General features: G+C 46.1%; 1 protein-coding gene across 2 annotated transcripts in view; it reads right to left on the bottom strand.

The window, feature by feature from the left end:
• Nucleotides 1-21,982, bottom strand: part of St3gal3 (ST3 beta-galactoside alpha-2,3-sialyltransferase 3) — a 191,333-nt gene that overhangs the window by 11,791 nt on the left and 157,560 nt on the right. For both annotated transcript variants that reach the window (XM_013017021.1, XM_013017022.1), the window contains 4 exons: nucleotides 9,603-9,697; nucleotides 6,659-6,722; nucleotides 5,566-5,661; nucleotides 5,116-5,302 (listed from right to left, as the gene is read on the bottom strand). In XM_013017021.1, the coding sequence (XP_012872475.1) occupies nucleotides 5,116-5,302; nucleotides 5,566-5,661; nucleotides 6,659-6,722; nucleotides 9,603-9,697 (442 nt within the window). The remainder of the gene's footprint in view (nucleotides 1-5,115; nucleotides 5,303-5,565; nucleotides 5,662-6,658; nucleotides 6,723-9,602; nucleotides 9,698-21,982) is intronic.

The following is a 21,982-nucleotide window of genomic DNA, read 5'->3' as shown; positions in this document are numbered from 1 at the left end:
TTTTTCTTTTTCTTATGTGGTGCTGAGGAATCGAACCCAGGGCCTCAGGCATGCAAGGCAAGCGCTCTACCACTGAGCCACCTTCCCAGCTCCTCACAAGCTCCTTTTTGCCCAGGCTGGTATTGAACAATGATCCTTCTATCTTTACCTCCTAAGTAGCTAGGATTATGAGATAGAGTCACCTTGCCTGGCTACTCATAGGCATTTCTATTTGCAGAAAAGGATGGCTAATGCATAAACCATGGTAGGGACCATAAAGTCCTCCTGGTGTTCACAGGGAACATAAAGCATGGGAGTGATGGCTACAAAGGAAATGCTCTCCCAAGAGAGTTCACGGCAGTGATATGGAGAGATGAGATGGGGCCTGTGACCACAGGATATGTAGACTAGACTACATGTGGGCCCTGATTAGAATGTCCCAGGGGTGAGTTGGTGCTGAGGCTAGACTTCTTCCAGGAAGTCTTTGGACCTGAACAGAGTAGAGGCTCAAGTGCAGACGGACATCCAATCCCCAGCTTGGGCCTGCTCCAGTAAGGCCTCACATTCTGGGACCTAGTGGCCCTGTTTGCCCTTGTCTCCTGCCATCTGCTAGGGGCTTTTGACTCCACCTCCTCTAGGCTTGGCCTCTGGCTCCTGCTTTTATGTTACCACATAGGGCAGGTCCTAAAGCCTATACAGAAAATGTTTCATTCCCCAATGCAACGAGTTCTTTCTCTAATAACTATACCACTACCAATAATGAAAAGGAAAAAGCATTAGAAATGCCTTGGAGAATGTACTTGTCCTCTGTGCTAGATACTTCTCTTTTTCATCTTAATTTCTACATCAACGTTAAAAGATGAGTAGTACACTATTATTGTAGTGGGACTCAATCTAAGGGGAAGGTGGTTTGCCTAAGGTAATTCAACTAGTAAGTGACAAGTCTAAATTTAAACCCAAGTCTGCATGACTCCACAGCTTAAGCTCTCTCTCTCTTTTTGTTGGTTGGGGGTCTTGAACTCTAGGCCTGGGCACTGTCCCTGAGTTCTTCAGCTCAAGGCTAGCGTTCAACCACTTGAGTCACAGTGCCACTTCTGGCCTTTTCTGTTTATGTGGTGCTGAGGAATTGAACCCAGGGCCTCATGCATGAGAGGCAAGCACTCTACTATGCTGAGCCACCTTTCAAGCCGTTTCTTCTTTTTTTAAAAAAAATATTTAGCCAGGTGCTAGGGGTTCATGCCTGTAATCCTAGTTACTCAAAAGGCTGAGATCTGAGGATCATGGTTCAAAGCAAGCCCAGGCAGGAAAGTCCATGAGACTCATCTCCATAAACTACTCAGAAAAAGATGAAAGTGGTGCTTTGACTCAAGAGGTAGAGTGCTAGCCTTGAGCACAGAGAGGCTCAGAGATAGCATCCAGGCCCTGAGTTCAAGCCCTAGGATTGGCAAAAACAAACAAGCAAGCAAACAAAACAAAAAAAACCCCTTATTTATTCTTTAAAAATTTGAGATAGGGGTTGGGAAGGTACCTCAGTGGTAGAGCGCTTGCCTTGCATGCATGAGTCCCTGGGTTCACTTCCTCAGTACCACATAAGCAGAAAAAGCCAGCAGTGGCACTATGGCTCAAGTGGTAGAGTGTTAGCCTTGAGCTGAAGAGCTGAGGGACAGCACCCAGGCCCAGAGTTCAGGCCCCACTACTGACAAAAAAATTTTTATTATTTTTTTAGATAGAATCTTGCTTTATAGCCCTGGCTTGCCTTGAACTCACAATCTTCCTGTCTCTGCCTCCTAAAAACTAGGATTATAAGTATGAACTATTGTACCTGACTTGATTTCCCCTCTTAAATAATGTAATTGTTCCCAAATTCAGAAACTTCATCCCCCGAGTATGAATGTGAGGCCCTGATTGGCCTCTGTGATCCTGCCCTTCTTTTTTCCCTAGACCTTCCAGGAGCTAGAAGCTCGAGCTTGTGTTGACTGTACATGGGCCAACCCCAGCCCTTACCTTTCCCTGGCCCCTGCAGGGCAGGACCACAGCCACACTAACCTAGCCCACAGAGGACTGCTCAGCAGAAGCCAGCTTTCAAGTTTCAGTGTGAGGATGCCTGGTGATCAGGCATTCTGGGGCATAGCAGGAGATGCTGACAGAGACAGGAGGCTGTGGCCTGAGTAACTGGATTAGAGCTCTTTCTTTCACATGTTCTGTCCTCTCCAGGCCCAAGAACCCTTCCTCTGTATAGTGGATAGGCATCCATGGCTTTCATCTACACCCAGAAGGAAGATGTAAAGGCTGCAGCAGCTGGGAAATTTGACAGCACACATTGACATATCGCTGGCATTGTATCCTGTTCTGTCCACACAATATTACCAATAATGTCTTCAAGGGAGCATAGCCTCTCTGGGCCTCTGTGCATATTGTTCTTTTGCTTGTAACACCCACATGACTCAGTCCTAATACTTTCTTCAGGCTCAGGTTAGCAGTCCTCTCCAGGAGGATTTCTCCTGTCCTTCTCAGCCTGCCCCCAGGAGAGACTATAGGTCAGAAGCAGTGATGAATTTGAGAATTTCCAGGGACCAGGGTAATACCAGTACCTCACTAATGACAGACGAGCAAGGAATTGAGTAGATGGGGTCAGCTACAGACCTGCATCTGAGAAGTTTCATGGCGACTGAGGACCCTCCTACTAGGGACTTACATATGGCCACTCTTCCTCCCCCATGTCCCTGTTCCTCTTCCTCCTGGCCTCACTTCCCTACTTGCTCATACACTGGTGCTCTGGAGAACATGGACTGCTGGGACTTCTTCATCTGCTTGCTGGCTTAGTGAAGGGTCCTGGGACCAGGAAGATAAATGGTCTTTTGGTAACCTGTACGGAGTTATCTGTGTTCAGTGAATCAGGGAACCAAATAGTTGTAACTGGTGAAGAACAGAGCTCCCACTTGGATAAGCAAATATAGCCAGTCCTCTTCAGGGTGTTTCATTTCCTGTGCCACATCTCCTCTTTTCCCAAAACTCACCAGGATTCCTGGCTACCAGGAAAGCATATGTTATAGGGTATTGTTCACATAGCAAGCAGCTGTGACTGAAGGCTAATACCTGTGTCTGCCCTGCTCATCCAGGCCTTGGCTCCAGGACAGAGCTGCCTTCTGCCAGAATTCTACAGGTAAGATTCCAGACAGGTGTAGAGCTGGCCAGCAGCCAGAGGCAGGACAAGTCTGTGTCTGGGCCCTGTGACGGAACCAGACAGGAGGGGCCTGGAAAGTCAACTTGGCTCACATCCACTTGGGCCTCAAAGGCCAAGGTTGGGCCAACAGATTTCCTGGTGTAGCAAGGTCCTGCTGTTTGCTTTCTCTGACTCTAGATGGCTTGCTTCCTCCTTTTCTTCTTTCTTGCTTTCTTTCTCCATTGGATGAACTATAAGTATTTTGACTTCACTTGACTGACCCTGGTTCTTCTTGAAGGAACAAGTAACAGTACTTACCTGGCTGGCCCTGACTCACCTCTGGCCTGCCCTCTTTGTTTGGACTGCCTGGATTTTGCCAGTCTGCCTAGAAGGAAGCAGGGTCTGGTATTCAAGCCATTCCAAACAGTAATGGGGTAGTGAGGGAGAAAAATCCAATGGGATCAGTGCTCTGTCCTCTATTATCTCTTGCCCAAGGGAGGCTTGGGGCTTTAACAGGTATCCATGGGTACAAGGGTGTGTGGGTAGAAGGATAGAGGGTCCAGGTAAGAAAGCAGCCTCCAGAGCCCCTGGGGTTGACCAAGGCAGACCCAATGTCCTCCCATATCTCTTCAAAGTACCTACCTGGAGCCAAAATTCAATTGCGCTCAAGGCAAACAAAAGAGTGGGGACATTGGTGTGTCAGGTTCTAGGGTTCTGAGAACAGAGGAGTGCTCTCTTAGTCCCATTTTCTCTGGTGTGGACAGTAGATCACCTCAGGTTGGCTAATGCTACCTGACCACCTTGCTGCTTGGCCCTTTCCTTCTCTCTGGAGAGCTGGGCTGAACCCAGCACAATTCAGCTGCCTCATTTAGCGTAGTTCTAAGGTGGGCTCCCTTCCCATTATCCTACCTACATGAATTTCTAGCTATTTTCTGTTTTGCTTGTTAGCTATATGACACTGCCTGTACTTAGCCTTGCTTTGGGAAAGATCTGTGGACTTAAATCAAATTGTATGGAGACCCTCACAGGCAGGTTAAGTTGTTCTGACTCTCAACTTGTCTCTAAATCTCCAGAAAGAACAACCAGCTTCTTACTGCATGCAGAGGGCCATCTGTCATCAATCTCTGGTTAGATGCTTGAGTACTGCAAAAATAAATGGTCTGAGCTCATTCCACAGCAACCCTCCCTGGGGAGGGGGTTGGTCCACAGCTGGAGGGGAGGAGATGGAGGATGGACCCAGACAAGTTGGCAGAAGTCCCTGTAGGCCCCAAGCTATGGAAATCTCAGGAGATGACCCAGTGGGTAGTCAACTAATAAGCAGTCTGACCCTATTCTGCTACATACATATGCTCCCTAAAGAAATGGTCCCAGGTGCTTGCTTGCCTGCCTAAAACAGTAAATGCAGAATCTGATTATACCTGAAGAGCAGAATCAGACCTAATGGTGGTCAGTGGTAAAAGTACAAAGCAGACAGAGGCTCAGACATAAGTTTGGGAGTTGGCACCCTCAAGTTGGGGGGTCTGTGGTTCTTACAGAACGGCCTCAGGGCCCCAATAAGTCCTTACTCCCCTGGCTCAGACCAGAGTAAGAGACCTACTTCATAGGTGGTGGGTACATGGAAGGAGAGTGTGAATACTGGGAGAATACTGAAACTGGCCTTTCCTTCCCTGGAGCTCTCAGGTCACTGAAGAGCCCTGGGACTCCTGTGGTCTGGCTAGAGAAGCCTGAGCACAAGCCTGCCTTTGGGGCATCTAGAGGTAGATAGCAGACAACAGACATGAAGCTCATGAAGCCTGGCCTGGGACCCTGGCATCTTCTTGTTGCTCTACTTGAGTCTTTCAGTTTTGGGTCATTAATGCTTCTTTTGAAGGTTCCTACTTTTTCTTTGTGGGGTCCATGAGATCTGCCTTGGTAGCTGGGGAGTTGGCAGCAAGGCCCCAGGGCAAGAAGGTGATGATGCCAAGGGAGCTCACCACTCTCTCCTTGTAGACGATGTACTTCAGCCACTTGAAGTCTTGCCACTTGAAGCCAGCGAGGACAAAGAGAGAATCACGCTCATATTGCTCAGGCCTCTGCATGGCGCCCTCAGGATATGTGATGCGCAGGGTTGTTTTGCTGCCCACGTCCTTCTCAAAGCCCTTCACTGGTGCAGAGTTCAGTCTACAGAGAGCAGGCCCAGTCAAAGCTTGCCTTGCATCTGTGTTCAGGGAGGCACCACAACCCCAAAATACCCCAAGTGCAGAGAATGGGAGTCTAGGTCACCTAGTTTTCCATTTCAAAAACCTCCAACCCAGTCTTCTTGAGGCTTCTGTTGACTTCCAGCCTAGGTGGCCAGATGAACAGACAGTTTCTCAATAGGCTTGTAGCTCCTGGTTTTGGGGCAGGACATGCAGGTGCCTAAGGTGTTATTTTGGGAAGCTCACCTGACCACAATGTCATAGTCATCAATTCGTGACCCCAGAGACTTGTTGGCAAGGACACCTCCATTGCCCACGATGATGCAGCGGCGGCAGCGGAGGCTGCGAGGACAGAGAATAAAGGCCTGTGGATAGCTGACCACCAGGCTTCTTTCCCTTTGTCCCTTGACCCCACGTGCTTGGTCAGGACCAAGGATCCCAGCAACATTTCTAAAGGAGGTCAGAGCCATACTAAGGGAAGCTGGGTTCTGCGGTTCTGACATCCCTACCCTGTGACACTCCCTCCCTCAGGAAAATGTGGGTCTGGAATGGCCCAGGAATCAAGCTGGGAAATGAGGACAAGGCTCCTGTGAGATGGTATCCTAAGGTAAAGGTTCCCCAAGTGTCAGTCGGGGGACAGGGACAGGCTTGAGGCTCTGCCAGGAAAGCAAGAACAGATGAAGAGGACTGGAGACTCAGCTTTTCACTTCAGATGCCCCTTGGCTCCCTAGCAGCCACTAAAGGGGCTGTTCCTTTTGCTTTTCCCACCTGACCCTAGGTCTTTCCCTCTCTAGAGCTGGCTTAAGAGCTGTTACTATCTCCTAGACCAAAGCCTACCATGTAGATCCTCAGTCCCATTGCTGGGCTGAACTGAATTCCAGTCTATAGTTCTTATCCTCAAACTTCTAATATCTGAGGATCAGGATGTCTTGCTAAGGCTGGGAAGGTGGCTCAGTGGTAGAATGCTTGCCTTGCATGCACCAGGCCCTGGGTTCAATTCCTCACCACCACATAAGCAGAAAAAGCTGGAAGTGGAGCTGTGGCTCAAGTGGTAGAGCACTAGCCTTGAGCTGAGGAACTCAGGGACAGCGCCCAGGCCCAGAGTTCAGGCCCATGACTAACAAAAAAAAAAAAAAACTCTTGCTAATTGCTTATAGCCTTTGGGCTGCCAATCCTGGGAAGTGGTTTCACTTATCTGCTCTTCCTCCCCACGGTGTGTACTGTATATACATATGCAGATATGTTGGAGAACCTGACCAAGTATAGGGAAAACCACCTGGGTTTTAATATTGTTGCACATACCAGGAAGCTAGGGGCACAGAGGTTAGCAGTGGCTCACCTGTCCAAGGCAGGAGTCAGGCGGTACTCTTTGGTGACTGACAGGATGGCTTTGATGAGATTGTCTGTGGACAGAGGAAGGAGGTAACTGTTAGAGGATCATTTAAGTTATGACAATTTTACTTAGAGAACAGCACAAGTCCTGGGCAGAGGGGAGGTGGAATTGGGTGGAACTCCAAACACAAGTCTGGCCAGGCACTGGCTCTCTGATGTAATTGTAGCTACTTAAAAAGCTGAGATCTGAGGATGTCCCTTCAAGCCAGCCCATGAAGAAAAGTCCACAGACTCTACCTCCAATTAATTAGCAAAAATAAATAAATAAATAAGTGAATAAATAAATAAACATTAAAAACTGCTGAACTGTTAGTGTAGCTCAAATGGTAAAGTAGCAGACATTAGTGAAAAAATTGAGCAAGAACGCAAAACAGCCAGGCGCTGGTGGCTCACGCATGTAATCCTAGTTACTCAGGAGGCTGAGATCTAAGGATCACCATTCAAAGCCAGCCCGGGCAGGAAAGTCTGTGAGACTCTTATCTCAAATAAACTACTAGACAACCAGAAGTAGCACTATGGCTCAAGAGGTAAAGTACTCACCTTGAGCTGAAGAGCACAGGGACAATGCCTAGGCCCAGAGTTAAAGCCCCAAAACAGACAAACAAAACAAAAACCAAACAACCAAACTAAAAGACCCACAGCTGGGCCAGGTCATTGCCCTAACTTTTTCCCTAACACAGGAGATGGAGGCAGAGAAAAAGACAAGCATACTTCTGTTGGGAGCCAGGTTTTAACAATGACACCCAGTTATCCTGGAATGGTGAATGAGTGCATGAGAAAAATGAGAAAACAGGTGGATCTTTTCAGAAACTGAATGAGAACAAGACAAGGACCCAACCTGTAAGAAATACTCAGTACTAGATGCCTCCAGATATGTCTTACAGGTTTTACGGAAGGACACAGATGCTCTCCTTTATCTATGTCCATTTGCCTTTTAAGATAGAGCATTTAGCCGGGCGTCTGTGGCTCACACCTGTAATCCTAGCTACTCAGGAGGCTGAGATCTGAGGATCCCAGTTCGAAGCCAACCTGGGCAGGAAAGTCAGAGAGACATCTCTAGTAAACCACTCAGAAAGCTGGAAGTGGCGCTGTGGCTCAAGTGGTAGAGTGCTTGCCTTGAACTGAAGAGCTGAGGGACAGTGCCCAAGCCTCACCACTGACCAAAAAAAAAAAAAAGAGAGCATTTACTATTAATTGGCCAAGATCAAGGATATGGGTAGGGCTTTTTTTTTTTCCCCAGGAAAAGCCCTTGACTCCTTCTAAAAAGGACATACAGGAATAGTTGTTCTCATCTCTAGTGGTCTCTGTATTAGACTTTCCTAGACTTTGTAGCTGTGCAGTTGGAGTCTTTTTTTTTTTTTGCCAGTCCTGAGGCTTGAACTCATGGCCTGGGCACTGTCTCTGAGCTTCTTTTGCTCCAGGCTAGCACTCTACCACTTGTGTCACAATACCACTTCCAGCTTTTTCTATTTATGTGGGATGAGGAATCAAGCCCAGGGCTTTATGCATGCTAGGCAAGCACTCTACCACTAAGCCACATTCTCAGTCTGCAGTTGGAGTCTTGCATGGGGGTTCAGGAGAAAAGAGTAGGTTGGTTGGCTACATGTATTCCAGGAAGTCCTTCATATGGCATGACCCAACTCATCAGATGTCTCTTTTGGAGGTTTGAAGTCAAAGCCTATGCTCAACATCTTTCTTGCTGTCCTTCCAGAGAAGGGTAGGCTGGCAGAATGAAGCACTTAAATATTCTTAGTTTCCTAGCCAAATGGTTATCTATCATGCCTTTAATAGTTAATTCTGACCACAACTTACACAGTAGCACTATTTCTACACTTAGGTGATAAAGAAACTAAAGCAAAGACAGGTTAAACAACTTGTATAAGATCAGTTAGTAATAAGATAGTAAGGGGATCTAATCTTCTCTCTGACCTTTAAGCCTCAGCTCCAGGTCAGGAACTAGACATAGAAACAGAACTGTTACAGTAAGGGCTGAAAAAGTCTTAAGAGGGAAGAACTCCCTAAGGGCAGAGGGAAGTGTCTGTATGTCCCGGTTAGCAGTGGACGTGATAAAAATTAGAACTGGGCACCAATGGCTCACACCTATAATCATAGCCACTCAGGAGGCTGAGAGCTGAGGATCCGGTTCAAATCCAGCTCAGGTAGGAAGTCTGTGAGACTTATCTCCAATTAACCAACCACAAATCTGGAAATGTGGGGGGAGGGAAGGGATAGTGGGAGAACAAGGGAAGGGGTAACAATGCTCTTCAAGAAATGTACTCATTGCCTTACGCATGTAACTGTAACCCCTTTCTGAACAGCATCTTTACAATAAAGTAAAATTTAAAAAAATCTGGAAATGGAGCTGTGGCTCAAGTGGTAGAGTGCTAGCCTTGAGCAGAAAAAGCTAAGGGACAATGTGAAGACTCTGAGTTGAAGCTCCAGGACCAGGAGGGTATTAGAGGAGAGGCTAGGTTAGGAGGTTAGGTTAGGATAAAAGGGATCAGGTAGGGATGATAGAAGAGTATTTCTGAAGGGTAGCCTTTGCCTCTGTTGACTCTGGAAACATTCTTTCTACCTAGTACCTTTTGCACCTCTCTTTTGTGACTATGGCTCCCTCTACTCCCTCCTAGAATCCTGAGTGTCTGCTCTCTCATTAGATTGGAGATTTTCTGAGAAGTGTCTATGTCACTGCTGTGGACCCAGTCCTGGCAAGTGATGGACTCTGGGTCAATAGTTCATTAATCAAGACAAAAGAGAGTGGGGAAGAGAAAGAGTAGGTGGGTGTCAAAAGTCTCCAGAATTAGGACTTCTTAAGATATAGTCCAGTTCTGAAATTTAGGAACATAATTTGGGGAATGAGATATTAAGGTGGGTCATAGTTCACAACATACCTTGACCTTTGATCCCAAAAGGTGGCACAAACTCCCGGATCCTAGCCCACTTTCGAAAGGAGTCATCTAGGAACATGGGTGCTGGCTTCGAGAACCTGGAATACAACAACACAATAGGCTGGGTACTGGATGGCTTTTCTGTGCATTGTCTGTGGAAGCCACCCTCCACATTCCAGCACATTCTTAGTACCCCAGCCTGGCTGTTCATGGAGTAGCTGCTGATCTTGTTGACTGGAACTTGAGTCTAAGGGAGCAGGCCTGGCCAGGCTTTATTTGGCCATCAGTAAAGAGCAAAGGGGCAAGGATATTAATGTCTCAGAGCTGGAAGCTCTCTGGAAGCTTATCCATGCATCCATCTGCAGTCACTGCTACCCACTCTGTTCCTGTCATCTGGGAACACAGGGATTCATACTGTCCAGTGAAACAAAACCATCCAAAAATATAGCCAGTGTAGTAAGACAGCATTTTGGAGAGGATTCTGGAGTGGACCACCCAGGGTGAGGAAGGGATGAATTCATGCTGAGATGGCAAAGCAGGGCAAAGCTACAGAAGTCTGGTAGAGAAGAAGTAAAAGCTAGTCTTAGGATGCAGGATTGAGGGGAGCGATCAGACCAGCAATAACCATGTTGCATTTGTTGGTAGAAAAAGGGAAGAGAGGCCTTAAGTTCCTGTAGTGGTGGGGGAAGATCTGAAAAAGTTCAAGGGGGAAGGGTTCCTTTTGGCCTGGAGGAGAGATGGGAAGGAAAGAGGAGAGAGAAGGGTGAAGTGATGGTGAGTGGGGAGTAAGGAAAAACAAGTGTCACTGTTCTTGGACAGGGTAGGCTGCAGGTTTGGGGAAGACAGGATACTTGAGAGGGATACAAGAAAAAGTAAGGCAGTAGGCAAAGGTACAGGAGGTCTCAAATCTTTTCAAAAATGCTCCAGGAACACAAGTTTACAGAGAACATGGTATCCTTTCTATGGCACTAGAAGCATAGAAGATGGCCAGTTTGAGTCACTTTCTATGTGCTAGGAGGCCTGCACATCTCACTCATGGTACACCAATTTCTTTGTCTCCCTCAGTCCCACTGCATGACAGCTCTTTAGGGTATGAGGGTCTAGCCAGGGTCTGTGGCTGTAGGAAGCACCAACGATTCTAGCTGCCTTGCACCCCTCTTATCCTCAAGGTCCCTTTGACTTTGCAGCCAGAGCATCCAGAGGCTGAAGGTCTTTCTGGCAAAGAATGACTGTGTGGCTAGGTGCTGATGGCTCATGCCTGTAATCCCAGCTACTCAGGAGGCTGAGATTTGAGGATCATGGTTCAAAGCCAGCCTGGGCAGGAAAGTCCATGAGACTCTTGTCTCCAGTGAGCCTCCAGAAAACCAGAAGTGGCACTGTGGCTCAAGTGGTAGAGTGCTAGCCTTGAGCTGAAGAGCTCAGGGACAGTACCCAGGCCCAGAATTCAAGCTCCATGACTGATCAAAAAAAAAAAAAAAAAAAAAAAAAGACTGTGTGGAAACTTAGTCCTCAGGGGCTCTTTCTGTTTCAAACCCAATCTAATTCAGTCCACTGAATAGCAGGAGGCTACAAGAAAGAAGCTTCTGGGTCCAGGCCCAGCAGCTAGAATTTACCACTCCAAACATGATATAACCACAAACCATATAGTATAAGCCATTTCTTATCTCTATCACCAGAAATCCATTATGCTATCCCAGGAGAAATAAAATCAGAAATCATTCAGAGATCTTGTATATTAGAGACTCTGCCAGGCTCCCTCCCCTATCACATTTTGGCTAGGAAGATGCCAACACTCAGCCCTGAGGCCACTCCTCCTGCACAAAGGCTTTCCTTTAGAATAAGGGATCCCACCAACTGAGTTGCTGCTGTTCTCTGGTACACGAGGACAAGGCCTATTTCTTAGGCCTTGAATTAATATGCCTGAGGCTTTTCCAGACACACTGAGGATCTTGGCCAAGGTTTATGAGTGACATCAAAGGGAACAGGTCTTTGGACATATTCCTGAATTAAAACTACTCTTCTGTGTTAGGACTGAACTTAGAAAATTTATGTAAAGTTTCTGAGTCAGGATTTTATCTGCTTCTCAATATGTACTGGATGTTATATGCTAATAAAAGCTCTTCAGATCTTGCCAAACAATCTTAACATGTCTTTTTTCCCCTTTTCTTTTCTCATCTCCCCTTTTCCAGATTATTAAAAAGTTCATTATATTAAATGGTTCTTTTAAAAACATTTTGTAATCTGTACTATGTTAATTTTGGAAAAATGCAGGCAAATATGTACATATAAACAACCAGAATCCTACAACACAGAGATAATTATCCTTTTCACATCTATCCAAACTGACATCTTTCCTTTTCCTATATTATTTTCTAGACTGCTTTACAGAATGACTTTCTCTTAATATACAGAGACTAGGTTCAACAGCAAAAACTGGAAACTACTGGTAATGTGTTATGAATCATCCCTCCAAAAAAATGTAAAAGAAGAGACAAATGTAATTATAACCAAAAGGAGCAGGAGTTGCCATATTAGTAATGGTTTAGAACAGTTCACAGGACAGATCATGGCAGAATATATTAAAAGGGCCTGATAAGGTCTCTTAAAAATCTGTTTGGTGTAATTTATTCCTTTTTTACTTTTATGATGTTCTCAAACACTTGCCATTTCACTTCATTCTTTTATTGGGCCTGTGTACTTTGGATGCTCATTTTTAGCCTCTTTTTATTCCTTGAAAGGCTGAGCCAGCTCTCCTTAGCATTTCTTCCTGCTGGGTGACTGCACCTCTTTGTAAAGGATACTCTTTTTTCCATCCTTTCTGTGTGAGTGTGAGTGTGTGTGTGTGTGTGTGTGTGTGTGTTGGTCCTTGGGCTTGAACTCAGGGTCTGGGCACTATCCCTGATCTTTTTTTTGGGAGGAGGGAGGTCTGGTCATGGGACCTGAACTCTGGGCCTGGGTGCTGTCCCTCAGCTCTTCAGCTCAAGGCTAACGCTCTACCACTTGAGCCACAGCGCCACTTCCGGCTTTTTTCTTTTTGCTTATGTGGTGCTGAGGAATCGAACCCAGGGCTTCATGCATGCAAGGCAAGCGTTCTACCACTGAGCCACCTTCCCAGCCTCCCTGATCTTCTTTTGCTCAAGGCTAGCACTCTACCACTTCAGCCACAGCTCCAGCTCTGTTTTTTGTTTTTATTTTTATTTATTTTTTTGAGTCATTTATTGGAGATAAAAGTCTTAGGTACTTTCCTGCTCAGGCTGGCTTTGAACCATGGTCCTTAGATCTCAGCCTCCTAAGTAACTAGGATTAGTGTGTGCCACTAGCACTCGGTTCTCAGCTTTTTTTTTTTTTTTTGTCAGTTGTGGGGCTTGAACTCTGGGCTTGGGCGTCCCTGTGCTCTTCAGCTCAAGGCGAATGCTCTACCTCTTGAGCTACAGCGCCACTTCCAGTTTTCCAGTGGTTTATTGGGCTCAAACTAAGATCTTCTTGCATCAGCCACCATAGTGCTGGGACTGCAGGTCTGTACCACTACACTTGACTATTTCTTCCCTTCCCTTCCTTCCTACCTGGGGCTTGGACTCAGGGCTTGGGTGTTGTCCCTAAGCTTTTCTTCCCCCACTCAGAATTATTCACATTCTACACTTGAGCCACAGCTCCACTTTTGGTTTGTTGTTGTTGCAATTTACTGGAAAGTCTCACAGACTTTCTTGCCTAGGCTAGCTTTGAACCATGATCCTCATATTACAGCCGCTTGAGCAGCTAGGATCATAGGCATGAACCACTGGTGCCAGGCTTGCATTTCTTTTTAGTATAACTTAAGATAATTACTTGCCGTCTGGAAGCTTCATTTGCTGTGTGTTGTTTTTGGTCAGTCATAGGCTTGAACTCAGGGCCTGGGTGCTGTTCTTGAGCTCTTATTGCTCAAGGCTAGTACTCTAGCACTTTGAGCCACAGCACCGCTTCCAGTTTTCTGGTGGTTAATTGGAGATAAGAGTTTCACAAACTTTCCTCTTGCTAGCTTCAAACCATGATCCTCAGATCTCAGCCTCCTGAGTAGCTACCAGGAGGTAGCCACCAGCATCCAGCTTTTTGATCCTTTTTGATTTTTTTTTTTTTTTTGTCGGTTGTAGGGCTTGAACTCTGGGCCTGGGCACTGTCCCTCAACTCCTTAGCTCAAGGCAAGAACTTTCACCACTTGAGCTACAGCTCCACTTCTGGTTTTCTGGTGGTTTACTGGAAATAAGAGCCTCACAGACTTTCCTGCCCAGGCTGGCTTTGAAGCAAGATCCTCAGATCTCAGCCTCCAGAGTAGTTAGGATTACAGGTATGACTGGCGCCTGGCTTTTTGAAGCTTTTTATGTATTAAGTACATGTTCCTGCTCTAGTCCTCCACCCTTTTTTATTTGGCTGGAAAATTTTGTCCCTGTTCCCTTAAGCTTAAATGCTAGTTCCTCTAGAAACCCTTCCCTGGAGCTTCCAAGTAGACCTGTATTCTTCTAGACTTCCCATTACATTTTATTCAGACCCTGTGAGGTAGTTTAGGGCCTTGGAAGCTGAGCAGGGGGCCATAAACAATAGGAAGTGTGGGGGCAGATGATGGTGAAGATAATGTGTTTGTGTTAATTCTGCAGGTGGCCTGGCACAATTTCATACCACACTTAGAACAAAATCCAGGGGCTACTATCCATAGCAATGTGCCAGCAGGGAGACTGACCAAGGTGGTAATAATCCTTAAAGTGCAGCATGAATGACTGGTCAGACTAGCAGGGGCATGAGATACCTGACCTGCTTGCTCTGGCCTAGTGGGTAGCAGTGCAGGGTGGGGTAGGCTCCACTAGACAGGCCCCAGCCTGCCAGCCCTGCCATCGCCCCAGCATCCCAGCACGCGAGGCAGCCTGAGGATCAGGTTTCAGCAGGGTGTGTATGAGTGCGTGAGAAAGCTCAGGGGTAGGAGACCTGTCTTTTTTCCCTGATCCCAGAGCCAATTAGTTTAGGGACAGGGCCCAGGGAGAATGCATGCTGAGGGTGGATCTGACTTCAGTGCCTCAGGAGTCCCCACAGACAAAGACAGGATGATAACTAGGGATAGGGGTTAGTCTGACCATCCAGGAAGGGCAATCTGGGACCCTTCTAAGGGATCCTCTAGATCATCTACTGCTTAATACTGTGGCTGAGGCAAAGTGAAGATTGTCAATGTACCAGCTCTGCTCATCCACCTAAAACATTCTTGAAGGACATTTTGAACACCAAGCCTGAGACCAGGTGGAAAGTCCACTGGAGCCTGTTATGAGTGGGAAGTGGTATGTGTGAGCACCAGCAAACCCAGGGGAGAGACTTCCCTTCTAGCTCCTTTCTACTCAGTTAGAAAAGATACCTCCAGGTATGGTCAGCTGGATTAAGTCAACAGTCAAGTTCAGTTGTATTTGTATACGTCTTTTGATGGCCAGCATTCTAGCAACTTCTTCCTATAAATGTGAGGTGAAGCGGCCCAGGAGGAAAATGGAAGGCAGAGCCCAGGAGTGGCATATCAGTCTGTCAGAAGATACATACACTATACATCTTCTCCAAGTTACCTGCCTTCTGACTTCCCAGTCAGAGTAATATTCACCCAATGAGGTAAAAGTCAAACCCCACAGAACCTGCTCTGGGAAATGGTGAGTCACAGGTCTTTAGAATCTACCTGTTTTGCTTGAGATCTAACTGTTGCAGCCCACTATAAAGGCCTTGGTATTTGTCTTTCAATTCTTTGTTTTTTGTCGGCCCTGGGGCCTGAACTCTGGGCCTGGGCGCTGTCCCTCAGCTCTTCAGCCCAAGGATAGCACTCTTCCCCTTGAGCCACAGTACCACTTCCGGCTTTTTCTGCTTATATGGTGCTGAGGAATTGAACCCAGGGCCTCATGCATGCGAAACAAGCACTCTACCACTGAGCCGCCTTCCCAGCCCCAGGCCTTGGTATTTGTCGAAGCAAGGAAGACAAACACTTTCTAAATGTCTTGTCAGGCATATCCTCTGCTATCATTCTTCTCAGTAAGCACCTGTCTGGAGCATGGGAAAGCAAGAGTCTAAGGAGAAAAGATGCTTACGTCTTAGAATAGACACGCATATCCTAAAAGGGGAAGCAGAGAGGTTAAAAGTACCAACTCACAAGGACTATTCTACACATGTACAGGAAGCTCCTGCCTCATATCTTATGTGGGGCTTGAGCTAGGAAATGTAGTGCTGTCCAACAAATGCTTGTCCACACAGTGCAAGGTCCTGTGCTAAGTACTGGCTGGGAACCTAAAGATCAATTAGCCCTGGTTCCTCTCTCAAGAAGTTAATGGTAGAGATAGGAAATAATTATATGGAAATATATCTCAACAGCCTACACTTCAGAATGGAATTTGGGTATCAAGGTACAACAGAATATAGAGGAAAGATTTCTAGGTATAGAGGAAAGAGTTCTTGAAGGAAATGATGACAAAGGTGAGCTGGGGGGCTGGGAAGGTGGCTCAATGGTAGAGCGCTTGCCTTGCATGCATGAGGCCCTGGGTTTGATTCCTCAGCATCACATAACCAGAAAAAAAAATCCGGAAGTGGCACTGTGGCTCAAGCCTTGAGCTGAAGAGCTGAGGGACAGCACCCAGGCCCAGAGTTCAGGCCCATGACCTGACCATGGAATTGTAACTCCTCTGTACAGTCTTTTTCCAGTGTTCAAGCCCCACGCTTAATCAAAAAAAAAAAAAAAAAAGTGAGCTGGGGTTTGAAAGACAGCAACTGTGAGCTGGTGGAGAAAGCTGGGGAGGGTATTTGAGCAGAAGAGCAGTATAGATAAGTGCCATAGGGAAGGAGCCAGACAAATGGTATCAGTTACTTTACTCTTGCTGTGAACAAATGCCTGACAGAAACAATTTGAGGAAGGAATTATTTTAGCCCATGATTTCAGAGGATTCAGCTGATCATTATGGGGAGGGTTTGGCAAAACATGGGATACAGAATACAGGAAGGCACCAGGGGAAGACACAGCCCCCCAAAACAAATCTGAGTAATCTACTTTCTCCACCTAGACCTACTTCCTATTTATCAGAACCTCACAATAATGTCATCGAGATTAATTCACTCCTTAGGACAAACTTCTCATGATCTTACCATCTCTGGGAACACTATCATGGACATCTCTAAAAGTGTGCTTTACTCGTCTCCTAGGCACTTCTCAAGCCAATGAGATTGATAATTAAGATTAACCATCACAGTAGCCATGACTGAAGGTGAGGAGAGACACTGGAAGCAAGCCAGGATAAAGTAGTGTCCATCAAGAGCCAAGAGCTGCAGCCTAGGCTCTGTTCCCAGGGACTCTGTCCTCTAGTTTCATCCAGGCAGGTGGGACAGTGTGTGAGGAAGGAATGAAAGGGCTAGTGACAAAGCAGCAACAAAGCAGCTGGGGTGCAAATACCACACAGAGAGAAAGGCTGGGCAGAATGTTCATCAACACTGCAGGACTAGCCTAGTGCACTGAAGCTGTGTCAGGATCAGTTTCAAGATGGATAATCATTGGTTATTTCAAGTACTCAGTACATACTTTCTTTGCTAGTGCCTTGCAGTGAATGTCTGCATTTATTTCCCTTTCTGCTATAATGATATTCTACTTTTCATTCTGGATGGTCTCAGTTCAGTTGACAGCTCTGCTTCTTTTGGGATGGAGCCACATGTCCTTGGCTAACCAATGAGCAGACTCCATTCCTCAATAAGTGGCTCAAGAATGGGGACATGACCTAAGAAGGATGCATGGAAGCCTTCTCTGAGATTTCTTATTTATGGGCAGTGGAGCTTGAACTCAGGGCTTGGGTACTATCTCCAAGCTTTTTTGTTCAAGCCTGGTGCTCTATCACTTTGAGCCACAGTGCCTCTTCTGGTGGTTAACTGGAGATAAGTCTCATGGACTTTCCTGCCTTTGAATCTCAGCCTCCTGAGTAGTTAGGATTATAGGCTTAAGCCACTGGTGCCTAGTGATATTTCATATTGAGATATTGAGGGATGTAAAGTCTATCTTCTTCTTTTAGAGAATGAGCTATAATGTCTAGATCTGGGGTTAGGTAAACTAAAATAAGTTTTGGTGGAACACAGCCATACCTATTCATCAATGGATGCTTTCATGCCATAACTGTGGAGCTGAGTAGCTGTGACAGAGACACAGCTTGCCAACTCCAGGCTAAGGAGTGTTGGAGCCAGCTGCTGCAGCTACGTGGACAAACCTGTCTGCAGATGACCAGATTCTGAGGAAAGTAGAGCTAAGCTACAGGGAGAAAGATGCAGGTGGGTCTAGATTCAGGTGGGTCTGAAAGTTTAACTCCAGAGCTTAGTTATGTAAACAAATGCATTTCCTTTCTGCTTAACTTAGTTCCATATGGATTTCTGCTCCCTAGAGAATGACTTTTAAGCTTTACCATTTGGTTTACATGGCCTTGTGATCTGGCTTCTGCATGCTTTCCCATCCCCCAGTACCCCCCTTACCCTCCCTTTCCTAGACTCTAGTTTATCCAACTACTTATAGTTTCTAGCATTAGCTAGGCTCTTACCACCTTTATATACTCTTACCACAGTTCACATTATGTGGGATTCTCTTCCCCTTCTCATTAATACAATGAGCTTCTGCTAATCTGTAAGACCTGACTCCAGCAACACCACCTCTTTGACATTTTCCCATCCAGTTGTCCAACCCCTCCTAGGCAATGCTGTTCTCTGGGTGCACCATGCTCTTAGCACTTACCACATTCTAATGTCATTGCCTGGCTCCCCCCCAGTCTGTGTAGCATCCTTGGCACACAGTTGAGTACGTAGCAGGTGCTGGGTAAATGTGTAGGAGCTGCAAAAGGGGGAAGCAGCTTGGGGTGACAGCCCTCACAATGTACACCTTTCAGGTACAATCCAGGCTGAGTTCCTGCTGACCTGCAGAAGTCTGGGAGTAGCTGTGCAGCTAGTCACTGATTCAAGGGGCCAGGCTTCCAGCACTCACCACTGTTTACAGCTGCTCCCACCCCTCCCTAGGAGTGAAATGCTGCCAGCGATTGCCCCTCTGCCTGCTTAGGGACTGTGGCCACATCTGTGTCCAGACAGGCTGGAGCCACATGCATGACATGTACGACAGGCAGGGAGGCCTGTGCTGAAGGAGAAGAGGAGAGGCTAAGCCAGAGGCCCCCAAGGGGCAATGCTTAGGCTCCTGCTGACAGGCTCCCACTGGTTCTGCTGACAGCCTGTACATAGTGTGGAGGAAGGGAGAGCCTGTGGGGCAGTACAGGAGAGAACAGTGAGCTAAGAAGCTGCTGTAAGAGGCAGGCATGCCTACCCAGAGAGCCTGAGTAGTGACCACACTACAGAGGCCACACAATCCAGAATGCAAGGCATAGTCCCAGTGGTTCCCACAGTCTACCACATTCCACTCCCATTACCCTAGCGGTTGTGCTAATCATTGAGAGTATGACAATAAAGTAACTCAGTGTAAACACTTTCCTAGTGTGTTCAACTGAGTTCCATCTCCAGCACTGCAAAAAATGAATTCAGTTCCTGCGGATAATGTGGATAACACGTGAGGCAGCCAAGGAAAAAGTTATGAAACCATGATAAACACACAATAGTAAATAGTGGTAACTGTGCTCAGGGCTCTACATATATTATCTCATTTAATCCTTGCAATGACCTCATGGGTCAGAACTATCTAGATCCACATTCTTATGTTGCTTTTGGGAATACACTAAAGTGTATAGGCCCTCTAAGAAAACTGCACTACTAGGGACAGAACTAAAACAACAGAGGTTGAGAGGGGGGAAAAAGAGAAGTGAGAAGGTATACAAGTCAAAAATGTTACTTTTTGATGGTACTGAGGTTTGAAATCAAGGCCTTGTACTTGCTAGGCAGCCACTCTTACTTAAGCTCTATGAAGCCCTTTCTGTTTTAGGTTACTTTTCAGATGGGGTCTGACTTTTGCTGCCATCTCCTACCTATGCCTTTGGGGAAGCTGGTATTACTGATGTGTACTACTATGTCTAGCCAAAATGTGACTGTTTCCAAAGAGACTTGGTACAGAAGCAGAGGTCAGAAATGGAATGGAAACTGAGTATGAAGTAGGATGGGGAAGAACATTTATATTTGGACACATGGAAGGGGGTGTGAAGGAGAGTGACAGTATAATAAAGTTCTGGGGAGGTATGGACAAAGACAAAACATGAGGGAAGAAGCAGGGAGGATTTAAAGATGGCCAATATGATAGGCAAGCTTACAGTAGGGAGAACCTGAAAGGACACTACTAGACAGATTCTTCTTGAGGACATTTCAGAGACTGGGATTTGGGTTTATGAGTGAAAGTGTGGACAACAGTGATTTGTAAGGGTTTGGAACAGTATCAGCAAGCCAGTGAAGGCAAGGACAGTGGAACAGTACTGAGTATTCCAGAGGCTGGGGACCACGAAGTAACAGTGATGCCAAGACTTGCACCTGTGTGTCACCAGGCAGGGCTACCAAGTACCAAGGAACCCAGAGACACAAGCAGGAACAGGGATTGCATGGTTCCAATCCAAACTTGGGCAATCCTTAGCAGGTCTGTTGGAAGAACAGGAGAATTCTGAAATCAAAAGAAATGGATGAACTAGGAGTGAAGGAAGGGGTGACACTGTCCAAAAAATAAATGTAGTTCTATCTAACTTATGTACCTATAACCCTTCTATATATCACCTTTATAATAACAATTTAAAAAATTCCCTACATATTAAAAAAATTGGTTGTGAACACCAATGGTACACAGGACTGTGGCACAGACACTATGGTTCTGACTTTCAGAGTGAAGAGGCCAAAGGCTAGACTAAGACTGCAGATCAAGCCCAAACCTAGGAGCCAGTCTTTTACTTCTTTGGTTCCATTTGCCCAGATTCTCATTCTTTACAAATAAACCTCTCTTTTGCCAATTGGGTAGCATCTCTTGGAGTCATTCTTGACTCATCTCCTTTTCTTAGGTGCCTCTCCAATTCATCAGCAAGTCTTGTGGACATAATCTCTAAACATATGCTAAGTTCACTCACCTACCTGCCTTCACCCATTAAAACCCAAGGCCAAGTTCTCAGTTCCTGACTTCTACCGTCATTTATGGCCAGTTTCTACTCTTGCCCTTCTCTCAGAGAAGTCAGTGACAGTCCTAAATATCACCATACAATACCATTCCTCCTACTGGAGTCCTCTCACTGTCTCTGGATGGAGCCCAACCACAGGATATAGCACCTACGTCTTACCTACATCTTCTCTTGCCTCAGCTCCTCCTCCTCATGCTGCTGTGGTATACTGGCTTCTGTTTACCACTTAAAACAACCAACTTTTTCCTGTGTCTGGGTCTTTCTCAAGGTTGGCTCTTTTTTACATTTAGCCTTCTGTTCAAATAGTACCTCCTCAGGAAAGATTTCTCCAAGTTTTCCATTTAAGTGGGATTACCTTTTCTTTTTCTTTTTTGTTGGTCATGGGGCTTGAACTCTGGGCTTGGGCTCTGTCCCTGTGCTCTTCAGCTCAAGGCAAGCACTCTACCACTTGAGCCACAGCGCCACTTCCGGTTTTCTAGTGGTTTATTGGAGATCAGAGTGTCACGGACTTTCCTGCCTGTGCTGGCTTTGAACCATGATCCTCAGATCTCAGCCTCCTGAGTAGCTAGGATTACAGGCGTGAGCCACCGGCGCCTAGCTACTTTTTCTTCACTATGTAAAATTATCCCATTCACTGTTTGTTCTCTCCCAGGTATACTTGATTATGATTATATAATTACTATTATTATTATTATATAATAACTATTATTTTGTGCTGGTCCTGGGGTTTGAACTCAGGGCCTAGGCGCTGTCCTGAGCTTTTTTTTGCTCAAGGCTAGCACTCTACCACTTGAGCCATAGCTCCACTTCCAGTTTTTTGGTGGTTACTTGGAGATAAGAAGCTCACAAACCTTCCTGCCTGGGTTGGCTTTGAATTATGATCCTTACATTTCAGCCTCCTGAGTAGCTAGGTTTATTGGCATGAACCACTGGTGCCCAGCTACTTACGATTGTATGAAGACTATAAGCTCTCTACGAACAAGGGGCTGCCTATTTTGTTCATTGCTACATCTCTCAGCACTTAGAATTGTGCCTGTCTTAATAAGGGCTAAATAAACATTTGCCAAGTGAGATCAGAGATCTACCTCTGCCCAAATCTGTAAGATAAAAAGTCTCATAGACTTTTCTGCCTGGGCTGGCTTTGAACTGTGATTTTCAGATCTCAGCCTCCTGAGTAGCTAAATTACAAGCATAAGACACCAGTGCCCAGCTCTAATCTCAATCTCAATGGATACCCTCCCTTATGTACATACCTATAGCTCACCCACTGTTGTCACTGGGCAATTTTCA

Source organism: Dipodomys ordii, unplaced genomic scaffold (assembly GCF_000151885.1).
Source record: "Dipodomys ordii isolate 6190 unplaced genomic scaffold, Dord_2.0 Scaffold33, whole genome shotgun sequence".
Taxonomy (NCBI): domain Eukaryota; kingdom Metazoa; phylum Chordata; class Mammalia; order Rodentia; family Heteromyidae; genus Dipodomys; species Dipodomys ordii.
Note: the sequence above shows the minus strand (reverse complement) of the source record. Positions and strands in the feature narration are given on the sequence as shown.